This window comes from Ruditapes philippinarum, unplaced genomic scaffold, assembly GCF_026571515.1.
Source record: "Ruditapes philippinarum isolate M1 unplaced genomic scaffold, ASM2657151v2 ctg2024_1_1_1_1, whole genome shotgun sequence".
NCBI lineage: Eukaryota > Metazoa > Mollusca > Bivalvia > Venerida > Veneridae > Ruditapes > Ruditapes philippinarum.
Window position 1 is genome coordinate 45409 of NW_026858768.1, and position 12354 is coordinate 57762.

Sequence of the window (12354 nt, forward strand, 5' to 3'; positions counted from 1 at the left end):
TTTCAAATTTTCATGACAATAAGCATGAATCTGGAGGCATGCTGCTTTAACATCCTGATAGATTGACCTTGTTTCCTGTGTTCTAATAAATTTTCCTGTTAAATAACAACTTTATTGTTACATTGATATATCATTGTATTCACACTGTTTTTATCAAATGAGGAAAACAAAGTGATATAACATGTATAATAAATGAAAAAATGAGGTCATCTACTCTTACTCAGCTGATTATGTGATTGAAACTTTAAATAGATGAAAAATGAATTATGTCAAAAGAAATGTATTATTACTCAGAATATAATGTTTACTAGACATAACAAGGTATATAAAAAAATGTAAGGGGCTAGTTATAATATTTCATGGATAAATGCTTTTAGGGCTAAGGGAGATAACAAAAATGAAATGTACCATGTCAGACCAGACTTCTCACTTTTTAAAACCCTTAACTAACAATGAACAGACCCAAAGTAAAAGCAAGACTATTCTGTTATACAAATTCAGCAGGCCAGGGGTTAGGTAATAGTATTTCAATCTGTTTTAAAAGGTAGATACTGAAAATAACTTATGCAGTACTGTACCATGTTAAGAGTACATAATTTTTAGCATTTCTTTGTTTGTTTTTTGTTTGTTTGTTTGTTAAAGAAGCTCATGTATGCCTCCAGGATTGTGTCATGTGACTGTGAGGAAGCCATTTAGCTAGGGTAAGGAAGGTTGGTGGTTCTACTTGGGTGCTTAGGCCACATTTAAAAAAGTCTTTGTTTGCTGTCTCCCGACCCTACTTTTTAGAGTTGGGTAGGTAGGTAGGGATTTTTTTTTTTTTTTTTTTTTTTTTGGAAATACATACATGTTTTTGGTTTGATTCTGTTTGTTGGAAAAAACGGTTTAATAAAAATGCGAATAAAATTTTTTAAAATTGATATATCTTAATTTCAGTTTGTATATCTTTCAATTAGTCAATACAAGAAGTATAGTTCTTTTTAATAAAAATACATGTAACAAAGGCAAAATTTCAAACATTCACCCAACATGTGAGAGGATGACTAAAACACACAAATATACTCAAATATATTATGCAAAATAACTACTGAACAACAAAAGGCATCATTATACATCAACAGTTTAAAGTCTGCTTACATTTTTTTTTCACTGAAATGAATAGTTAGTGACACAACCAGAAAAACAATTTCAAACACTAAGCAACTTCAGACAAGTAAACAGTTAAGCCACAGTTTACCAACAAAATTTAGGTTCACAGTATTTATTTTTTATAGGACATCTATGGGGAATGTCTTTCTTATGGATTGATGCATTGCTCATAAACTGGAAGTACAATCCTAAAGGCTAAACTTTGTTAACAGTTCTGGATTTCTCTGTGCTTCTGGCTCACCACAATGGGCACAAATATCTGGTCGTCCAATGTTGGAGGCACAGTAAGGGAACTCCACGTGAGATTGGCATGACATCTGCGGTCATATAAACACTCTCCCTGTGCAGAGCATCTCCTATGAAAACAGACAGAAGGCTAGACTTTATGCAATACAGATTTTGCCAAAAATGCAATTATTTTAACTTTTTTAATTATACAAACATGGGAAATATGTAAGAAAGAATAAAATCAGGTTTCTACTTTCAGTTGATTATGTAAAAACATTTTGACATCACTATTTTAAGAAAATAAGCACAACAATGTGCAATACCAATACTAACCATCAACTGTAATGACTGAATCACAGTTGTAATCAAATTTCTCAAGGTTGTGTTTTAGAGATCATGTTTCCCTGTCAATTTATTCTTGGAGTAAATACACCTTGGTTTATCCGCATTCAGTGCCTTGCATTTTAACCCACTAGAAGACTATTCTTAAAGCCCTGCAATAATGAGAAAATGTGATAAACGAGTGCTGAAATGGTTCAAATACTAAGACAGGTGGTACTGAAAACAATAAGATAAGTGCATTTGCTGGTTGAAGAAAATGATTATTTAATAAATACTGGTACTTATAAATGAGTGAGTACATACAAGAAACTTTATTTATTTACAAAAACTTGATTTTAAGTCGATTACATGAGCACTCAGTAAGTTTTTAAAGGCCTGGGAACAAGTATAAAAGGCAGACAAGCAGAAAAATGGCCACTGCTGTTGAACTCTGTATGCTGTCTGCTAGCATAATCAGAGAGAGATAGAAAAATGAAATTTCAAAATTTAGAGAGACATACCTCATATTATTTGCTATAAATTGGCACATCACTTCTTTATCATGTAAGCAACATTCCTTGAAAGTTACAGATCTCTGTGATACTTAGAAGTACTACTTTAAAAAAATCTTTTTTTGAAAACAGTTAAAAATTCAAATTTCCCTGTGTATTTGATTGACAGTTGTACAGAGGTTATGACCTTTCTCTCAGCCAACTACATCTCTCTAGGTATAAACATTCTCACAGTAGAGTTTGACAGATGGCGGGGAAATAAATACTAGGGCAATAAATACTATGCAAGCAATGAACTTGAATTTTTATTTATTGATTGTGTTATATTCCATCCCTACAATCATGAATTTATTAACTTGAAATGACATCGGTATTGGTCAGTTCTAACACAAAATTGGAATAGTCTATCTAGTGTAATAGGTAAAGTATGTAATCTAAAGAAAAAGTAATATAAATGCATTATTATTTAGTATATAATTCGACTCTGTTCATGTACACAGTCTAAATTACAATTGAAACACATCTAAGGTAAGATATATACCAAACATTTTTTCTATATACAAGGCATTTCTAAACTGTTAACTGTTATTAACTGTTTGTATATACTGACTATCACCGATTTCATAAATTATACTCTTCATTGTAAAAATATGTAATTGCAATATACATCCTGACAGCACTGCTATTCACGAATTCGAAAACCTAGCTAAACGCCGTTTTCCGGTACTTTCTGTACATAGCTCTGGGGAATTCACCTAATAGAGTGTAATAGCGAACTCGATGTTTTCGGCCTTTTTTAAAATTAAATTGAAATAAAACAGTTATTTCTTTATAAGAAAATAATTAAATATCATTGTATGAATAATTCCATACAAAAAATAAAGTAAATACACAAGTTTACGCCGAAAATAACCTTATTTATTATGGAAGATTCCACTACGTCGGTTTAAATTTTATTGATTTTCATTTTAAACAACTTATTTTTTTGAAAAATTTGCAATAGATATTAAAGGAATATTGATAATTTTCAATAACATCAATTCTTTTCACCTTAAACGGTAAAATAATGAAAGAAAAATAGAAATATCATGTAACTGTGTTATGTTCTTCATTTGGTGTAATTCCCCAGAGCTAAATCGGTAACGTACCGGAAAACGGTGTTTAGCTAGGTTTTCGAAAAGGTCACCTTACCTTTTCATCAAATTGCAAAATCATTACCCCCCAATAAATACACAACTTCTTTATCTCTCCTGAATGCTGAACTCTCCTATACTATTGCAGACCACATGTTTATATTTACAAGCATGCTGACCTCAGGTCATGATAATAAAACCCCGCCTCTTGTACCTAATATGCTTAATGGCCATCCGTAGGGATATCTGAGTTCACATTCCCCGGCCTTTAACACAAACCAGTATTTAAGCATACGGTAAGAACGTCCGATTTTTTTCGGGTAAAAATCCTCAACAGATCGACCCATGCCCAGACAAATTCATTCTCGTGGAGGTTATTTTTCAACAAAGTTGAATAAATGTAATAATAAATGTTGACGAGATGATAAAATACTCGTCTTCTTGAAGATCTTCTAACTTTCGTTTTGCAAAATTGTAACGGATGTGTACACAATCGACTTTTACCCGGCGGTACTTGAAAGTCGATACACGTGACGAATAATACGCGGGAACCAGAATACTACACGCCGTTATTGAACGGATATCGGTAAAAATATGCGGCACCAAAAAAAAAAAAAATGGTCGGCGAGAGCAAATAAAATTTTTCGGAGCGCAGCGTTTTTTTAGGGTCGGTCGGGAGACAGCAAACAAAGCTATTTTTAATTTAGGCCTTACCTGTGCCAGTAATAATGTTAGACAGGCTTCTCATTTCTCTCACCACCAATAAAGCTTGAAAGTCACCCTATGACGTTTATACTGTTGACGAGTAAACTATACTGTAGAATAAAATATAATGATGTTATTTTGATAAACACAGGGTAAGAGAGTAGTGGATAGTGAAGGAGTAGAAACTACCAGTGATGTCTTTCATGAAAATAACATGCTTCAAACAGAAAATGATAAACTTAGAACCAGAATCAAAGCACTGAATGAAACAGTAGATCAACTGACTGTAAGAAACTCGGAACTGTTGGCTGATCAAGCAGTTATTGCCCTTGGTAATGCAGCTGGTGATGCTACTAATGAAGAGGTTGTTAACTTAATCAAAGGATATGTGAAGGAACTTGAGGAGTTAAGGTGAGATAAAAATATGTTTCCTTATCATTAACAGTATGCAGTGTTGTAATAATTTTCTGGTTCTTATAGATCAATTCTTGTTTTATTTTACAAGAAAATGAAATTAATGCTGATGAAACCTTTTTATACATTGTTAAAGTGTCATTATTTACCTTACATATCCTTAGTTACTTAGATTTTTAACAAATTGTATGACCTAATGTAAATAGTGCTTAATAGCTAGGCATTGCACTTACAGTAAATCATTATTTCAAGCAGTTGTATATCAGATATTTATTAAAAGCATAGAATCAGCATCATAGATTTTAATAAAAGAAGATGCAGATGTATGTGATGAATATTTTACAATATTTATTAGAGCAAAAACTCATATATTAAGGTTGTATGTTACGTTTGTAGATTTTTTGCTTTAAAATGGTCAATTTACATGGATATTTAATCTTACTTTAAAATATTGCCCCCTTCTTATGTGCAAAAATTGAATATAGATATTTGTTGAAAAGATTTAGAGCACAGTGTTCAGAGCAGTCCATAAAATTGCATTGTATGTTATTTGTGTATTTATTTCAGAACAAAACTAGCTGAATCAGAGTTAATGATAGAAAGGTTAAAACGATCACGACCCATGTCGGTATCTCGATTGTCCATGAATCCCATGTTGTCCCCGGTACATTCAAGTATGAGCCAGAGTATGGAGTCACCGATGTCGCCCGATAATCATATTACTAGTATTATTGAGGAGGCGAAACGTGACGTGAAAAAATTAAAGAAGAGGAAGAAAGCTGCTGAACGCCATGAGTGAGTGTTCTATTGTAAACTTAGTTTTACTTCCGAGTGTCAACATAACAAGTTTTAAATCAAAATGTGTTTTTTACTCAACAAACTTTTAGGTTTTATGAATTGCATAACCCTTCCTTATCTATATTTGTGTGCAGTTGAAATTTTGAGTTAAATTATATGATAAAGAATTATGACCAAATGATATGAAAAATTGTGTTTGTGATGAATTGATATTGCTTTCAATGATTCTCAATATATTTTTATACTCCAGACCACATATATGTAAATGATGTGCAATTTAAATACAAATTTCTATAAAATTCCAAGACAAAACTGAAAAACATTGTGTTGAGAAAGATAAATATTTGAAGTTAAATCTATTAGAAATAATTATGTTCCAGACTGGATATTTTTTACAATATCTGAAAGCAAGATATTAACAGTGTTGTTTTTGTCATGTTTGTAGTAGTGATAAAGAGAACGAGCATCATTCCGATGAAGAGAAGGCCACTACAGAGACAGTTGAAGGTGAAGTCGTGGAGAAAGATAGATCTGAAAAATCAGAGAAAGATGATTCTGAAAATGTTGATGTTAATGGAAATCTAGATCTGGTAACTGGTGTTTTTGTTTTAGATTGAGATAGTGATATATATCTGTGTACTTTGTTTACCTGTTTACAATGAAAAGTATTATTTTTAGCCCATTTGGGTATCTAAATAGCTAAAATGTTTCCTTTATGCACTAAACTAAAGTTTACTTTATAGCACACAGGAACTTTTGATTCTTTAAAAAGTTGGTGATTCTACATGGTAGCCACCTTGTGCCTGACATATCTTCCTAGCCCCATGACCAATATTGTCTTGGTGCCCTATACAACAAAACAAAAATACATCTTCTTCCACTTGAAAGCTGGAAAGTAGCAATATGACATGCTTACATTGTCTTTTTTTCTTTGAGGAAATATTTTATTTTATATTTTCAATCCATCTCTGCTGTTGAAGGGATGATGGTTATGTTATAGATGATAATGATGGTTTATATATAATACAGGATAAAGATGATACTGCGGAGAGTTCTGATGATGATGACGAGGAACTTGAAGCATTGAGCAGTTCCAGCTCGGGCTCTGATTCCGACGGGAAAGGTTTGAATCTATATTTCTCTGTAATATATCAAGTTTAATATATACTTACTTCAGAATTCATGCACTTGTTCCTTTCCTCGATATATTTTTCTAATACTGTGATAAATTAATCATTTACTGAAGAAGATAAAAAGACAACCCCTCCATCTAGAATCAACTTTGCCAAATTTCAGTATGGAAAAAAAATGTATTTAACCTTTGACAGATTTCAAACAAGTAGTTTTATACGAATAAGAGAATAAAGAAAAATTCGGTACTTTTTAAAATGTGAGTTTTTCAAAGCAAACAGATATTTTTAGTTTTTCTTCTAATTAAGACTTCATATTACTGGAATTTCTTTGTTATATCAATTTAACCATATTTCATGAGGTAATTTTTCCTGCATTGAAATCAAAATGACAAAATCATTAAATAATGACAGATAATTAGGGAAACTTTTTTAACTGAGAAAATTCAATGTTTAAATTTATTTTGTGTGTTTTGGCACTCAGTGGAAATGTTTTTGGATTATTGGAGTCAATGGGCAGGTAACTGGTATCAAGTATCACACATAAGCTTAGAGTTGCTTCCCTTTTGTAGAATTCATAGGAGCTTTTGATGTGTTAGAGTGATTTTTGTTCCACTTTTTCCAGCAAATATTTTACTACATTTGTACTTGTCAGTGTTGTATTTAAGATGTTATTTTATATGTATTTGGTCACATATGCTTGGATCACTGTTAAAGTTGCCAGAAAATGAGATGATAGTCTTCAAGCATTATGTTAAAACAAAGAAAACAAAGTTTTATAAATTTAGGATAGCTCTTTAAATGATATTAATATTTCTGAATTTTTTTTTTTTTGTCTTTTTAATGACCTTTCCGGTTATATTTTTTTCTTGGTATATCTCAACTCTTGGGAGTCTCCAAATTTTCTTCCTATGTGTCTCTTGTTTTGGTCTCTTTGTTTTGTACTTTTTTATGTTTTTTTGCTGTTAAACAGTAATTTTCAATTCTTAATGTTGTAGAATTCAATATTTTTCTGTCTTTTATAGTTTTTGTCCATTTCAGTACTCTGTATTCAATGCTAATGTGTTTGGTGTAACATTATTTATCTGATTTTTTATTTATTCAATTTTAAAACAGAGAAGAATAAAGGCAAGTCGTCTAACACTATTGGTCAATTTTATGAAGAGTTCAGAGTTTTAGAATGTCTTCAATGTTGTAAAATGTTTCATGTTTATTTATGGTTTGTAGATATGTTTCTCAGTGTTGTATTTTTCACAGTGTTAGTGTTGCATTTTTCATTACATATAAAAAGGTATACTTTCTAATATTTTAAAAAACTTATTTATTTTTATAATAAAGTAGTTTTGATGAAATCCATTTTTTACAGACTACTAGAACAATTGCTTCTTCAAAGTCCAATGTTTCTGTGACTTTGAAGGAAATTTTAATTAAATTATGGATCAAAAAGAATCCTGATATAACTACAGGAAATGTTCCTAAAGCCTCAAGAAGGTTTTCTTGTTATTTTACCATGAACATCTTTATTTGTAACATTTTAGTATATTTTTTACTTTAGATTACCGTTTTCTGCATTTGAGTACATTTTGTACATTAATAGACTGTAAGTTTGCACTATAGAGAACCATTTTGTACATTAGGGTACCAGTTTGGGCATTAGGGTACCAACTCGTTTTTAAAACTGCATGTCTCCAGATCAGCCAAAATATTTCAAGAAAATAAAACTTGAGAGAAAAGCACTGAGATTTTAAGAGAAGTAAAAAAAAAGTGATTATTTCCATGTTATGTGCGATTCATTACTAATTTAACAGTTAGGGTTATTCTTGCATATTTTGACCATTTTTGGTAATTGACATGGTTTGTAAATGCTTTTTGCAATGTGAAAATTATTTATTTTGGCTACTTCACAATATTTTACTTTTTGATACATTTTCAAAATGTTCATGAAAATAAGCATGAATCTGGAGGCGTGCTGCTTTAAGGGTACCAATTTGTAAATTGGATAACTGTTTTCTACAATAAAGTAACATTTTAAGCATATTTTTATTGAAATAACATTTCAGATTCCGACAACATACATGAAGATTTAGCGGAGTTAACATGTGAGATCTCTATCAAACAGAGGCTTATAGAGGAGATAGAGCAGTCACAGAAACGAATGAATTCCATGAAAGTACAATACGAAGAGAAAGTTGAGCTGTTAATAAATAAGATCAGGGAGACCGAGTCTGAGAGGGATAAAGTACTTGCAGGATTAAGTAAGTATTGCATTTAATTAGTTGATTATTTTAGGGATAAAAAAAGTTGTTGTAAAAAAATGGTTGCCATTGGTTTGGATGGATGTTTATCTGGCAAACAACAAATCCTTTAAATGTTTAAATAGTTTTTAATTTGCCATATGGCTACCTTCTAGTGCAGAAATGTGCAAGCCTGTACAGTTCACCTTAACTATAGTGTTGGTTGATCAATGTCAGTATTTTGATCGTGAAATACTGCTTAATACCTATAAGTGGTTTTCAGGTTTTCCAAAGGTTAAATATACTATACTTAGATAAATTGTTTCATATAATTAGTAAAAGAATTAAGGTGGAAAATGAAAGTTGTCAACGATAAAATACATCAATAAGAAACCCCCCCCCCCCAGTACCTCTAATCTACCATTCCACTCTCTTTATAAAGCTTAGTAAGCAGACAATTCATTTCCCCATCTTCTATTATTAGAAATAAACAGAATGATGCAGAATAAATATCTTTCGGATCATGGTTTTGAAGAAGGCTTCACTGTGATATGATGTACTTCTCCAAGATGAAATTACTAAAAAACTTAAATTGAAACAATACAGAATTGTTTTACCAACAGAAAATAAAAGCTGAAGGCTGCTTTAAAAAAAAGAATTATACATGTTCCAGTTTGGACAAAACTATTCATTATTTTTATGGAAAATTTAAAGATATTCAGTGACTAGTGACTATTCAGCAGATCATGATCAGACAGCATATGTGTGTGTGCTGGCTGGTCATGGTCTGCACTATTTGCAGCCTGCACTGTTGCTCTTGTTTGAATCTCTCCTGACAGGCTGCATTGTTTTGTCTTGTTTGAATCTGTTACCATCAGCAGGCAAAAGGGTTTATTATACCCCCACAAACGAAGTTTGGGGGGGGGGTATATAGGAGTCAGCTTGTCCGTCGGTCCGTCGGTCCGTCGGTCGGTCCACATCATGGTTTCTGGACAATAACTAGAGTTTGGAATGAGGTATTGTAATCAAACTTGGTATATAGCAACCTTATGTGGAAACTCCGGTTGGTATTGCATTTGGACCCCCTGGGGTCAAGGTCACCGTTACTAAATATAGAAAAATGGTTTCCGGACAATAACTAGAGTTAGGAATGAGATATTGTTATCAAACTTGGCGTACAGCAAGCTTATATGAAAACCTGGGTTGGTATTGCATTTGGGCCCCCTGGGGTCAAGGTCACTTACTAAAAATCGAAAATTGGTTTCCGGACAATAACTAGAGTTAGGAATGAGATATTGTTATCAAACTTGGCGTATAGCAAGCTTATATGAAGACCTGGGTTGGTATTGCATTTGGGCCCCCTGGGGTCAAGGTCACTTACTAAAAATCGAAAAATGGTTTCCGGACAATTACTAGAGTTAGGAATTAGATATTGTTATCAAACTTGGCGTATAGCAAGCTTATATGAAGACCTGGGTTGGTATTGCATTTGGACCCCCTTGGGTCAAGGTCAAGGTCACCGTTAGGAAAAATAGAAATATGGTTTTCTGACAATAACTAGAGTTAGGAATGAGATATTGTAATTTAATTTGGTGTAAAGGAAGCTTATATAAAGACCTGGGTAGGTATTGCATTTGGACCCCCTAGGGTCAAGGTCACTGTTACAGTGTTACTAAAAATAGAAAAATGGTTTCCGGACAATTACTAGAGTTAGGAATGAGATATTGTAATCTAATTTGGTGTATAGCAAGCTTATTTAGAGACCTCAGTTGTGATTACAATTGATTGAAATATTTCTTTGTACACAGTTGAAAGTTTGTGATCAAATTTTTCTTCAGACGACTTTTTTGTCAAAAAGTCAAAGTTGTTGGTGGGGGTATTAATCACCTTCAGTGATAGGTCTAGTTTTGAATAAACATAGTGAAAGTTTATGTATTATTGTTCTGTAGTAAAAAAAAATGATCCAGACTTGAACTGTTTCAATCAAAATTAATTTTTTGTTTTTGTAAAAATTACTATGATGCCTTAAATGTTAGTTAATATATTACAGGCAAAGTTGATACAAGCAAAAGTGATCAAACAAAGAAAGTAAAGGAGCAGTATGAACGAAAGTTAAATGATATGCAGAATGAGTTAAAGAAGTTGAATGCTGCTAAGAAAGAACAAGCTAAGCTGGAGAAGAACCAATCTCATCTAGAGAGACAACTGAAAACATTACGATATGAAATCGGTGAAATGAAGAAAACCAAGGTACCATTAATGTTCCACTTTCTTTATTATAAAAAAATAGTATAAGGAGAATAAAAGGTCTGTAAGTTATAACAATGTATTTTAAAGTTATACATAGATGTCAGGAAAAAAATAAATTAATGAAATGTTTGGTGTGTCAAAAATATTGGTAGTGAATGTGTGTCATTATTTGTTCAATGGGAGTGTGGCCTAGTAGCTAATGTGTCTGCCCCTCAACCCAGGGATCATTGGTTTGAACCCTACTGGGGTAGATTTCCCCTAAAATTGTGTGTATTGGCTGAATTTAGAAGAAAGTAGTCTGACAAAACACCAGTGCAAATATTGAAGATCTGTTCCACTACAGTAAAAAGTAAAATTTAACAGTTAAAATTACAAAAAAAATACGTATAAATTTCATTTTGTCAATATTTCTCAATATTTCACTTATAATTATAAGATAAACATGTATATTATTGTCACTTTATATCACTAGGTGAAGTTAATGAAACAGATGAAGGAGGATGCAGAGAAATCAAAACAGTTTGAACTGAGGAAGAACAAGGAGATGGCACTACTAAGGAAGGAACAGATCAAAAAAGAGGGAATAATAAGAACACTAGAAAACCAAAAGAGGCAAAAAGATATGGTGCTAAAACGAAAAACCGAAGAGGTTGGTATTGGTTTAATGAAAATTGTTGTGTGTGTTTCTTTTTGGGTATGTTTATTTGTGTTTTATGTAAATTGAAGCATTAATATTTAAATTGGGATGGTAGTTATCATCAAATTTCTTCCTGAAGGTTTTGATCAAGCTAACAAGATTTTAGGACTCAACATCATGTCTATTAACCATCCATAATACAATATAGAGGTTTCACCTCTGAGGCCAAGATTTTAAGCTTGCCAACTTCAAAACCCTTGGCCCTCATGCCTATAGAGGAAGCAATCAAGCTATGCTTGCAGAAGGTTTGTGGTTCTACTCAGGTGCCCCTGTTTGCCTGAAATAATATTTAAAAGGGCTCTTCTGTCACCACTTAAGGTAGGGAAGTCACTGTATGACCTACCCATTGTCTGTGTGACTTAAAATTCAACATGACAAATAAACAAGCCTCTTTTTAAAACTTCCGGTATGGGGTATTGATTTAATTTATGTGATATGATTTTGAAATATTAAACAGGTTGAAGTGTTAAGAAAGAAGAATAGACCAATGTCTTCCAGGACTGCAGGCAGAGTAGCTAACTATAATAAACCAACCAGTGTACCTGCAGGTAATCATCTTATCACCATTTTACCTACCTATATTGTGTCCTTGAAGGATGTATTTGTAACTTATTATGTTTTGGGACTACCCTCATATACATGCTTGATGTGACTTTGGTGTCCTCCACATTATCATAAAATGGAACAAAACAGTGAAAAAATAAAAATGTTTGAATTAAATATTTTTTATTACATTTAAAAGTCTGCTTTATTAAGTCTGTTGCTAAGAAAGTCTGATACTACTCT

The 12354-nt window shown here is 32.2% G+C and overlaps 1 protein-coding gene and 1 long non-coding RNA gene across 2 annotated transcripts in view; one reads left to right on the plus strand and one right to left on the minus strand.

Moving 5' to 3' along the window:
• Window positions 1-12354, plus strand: part of LOC132754201 (kinesin-like protein KIF21B) — a 75861-nt gene that overhangs the window by 14101 nt on the left and 49406 nt on the right. Inside the window, 8 exon segments of the mRNA XM_060744796.1 lie at window positions 4197-4456; window positions 5027-5254; window positions 5703-5847; window positions 6287-6380; window positions 8448-8642; window positions 10672-10871; window positions 11344-11520; window positions 12026-12116. Coding sequence (XP_060600779.1) covers window positions 4197-4456; window positions 5027-5254; window positions 5703-5847; window positions 6287-6380; window positions 8448-8642; window positions 10672-10871; window positions 11344-11520; window positions 12026-12116 — 1390 coding nt within the window.
• On the minus strand, window positions 836-4048 carry LOC132754205 (uncharacterized). Its single transcript, XR_009629048.1, has 3 exons — window positions 3636-4048; window positions 1708-1868; window positions 836-1502 (listed from the first exon to the last, which is right to left on the minus strand). It is a non-coding gene; the product is annotated as an uncharacterized LOC132754205 (long non-coding RNA).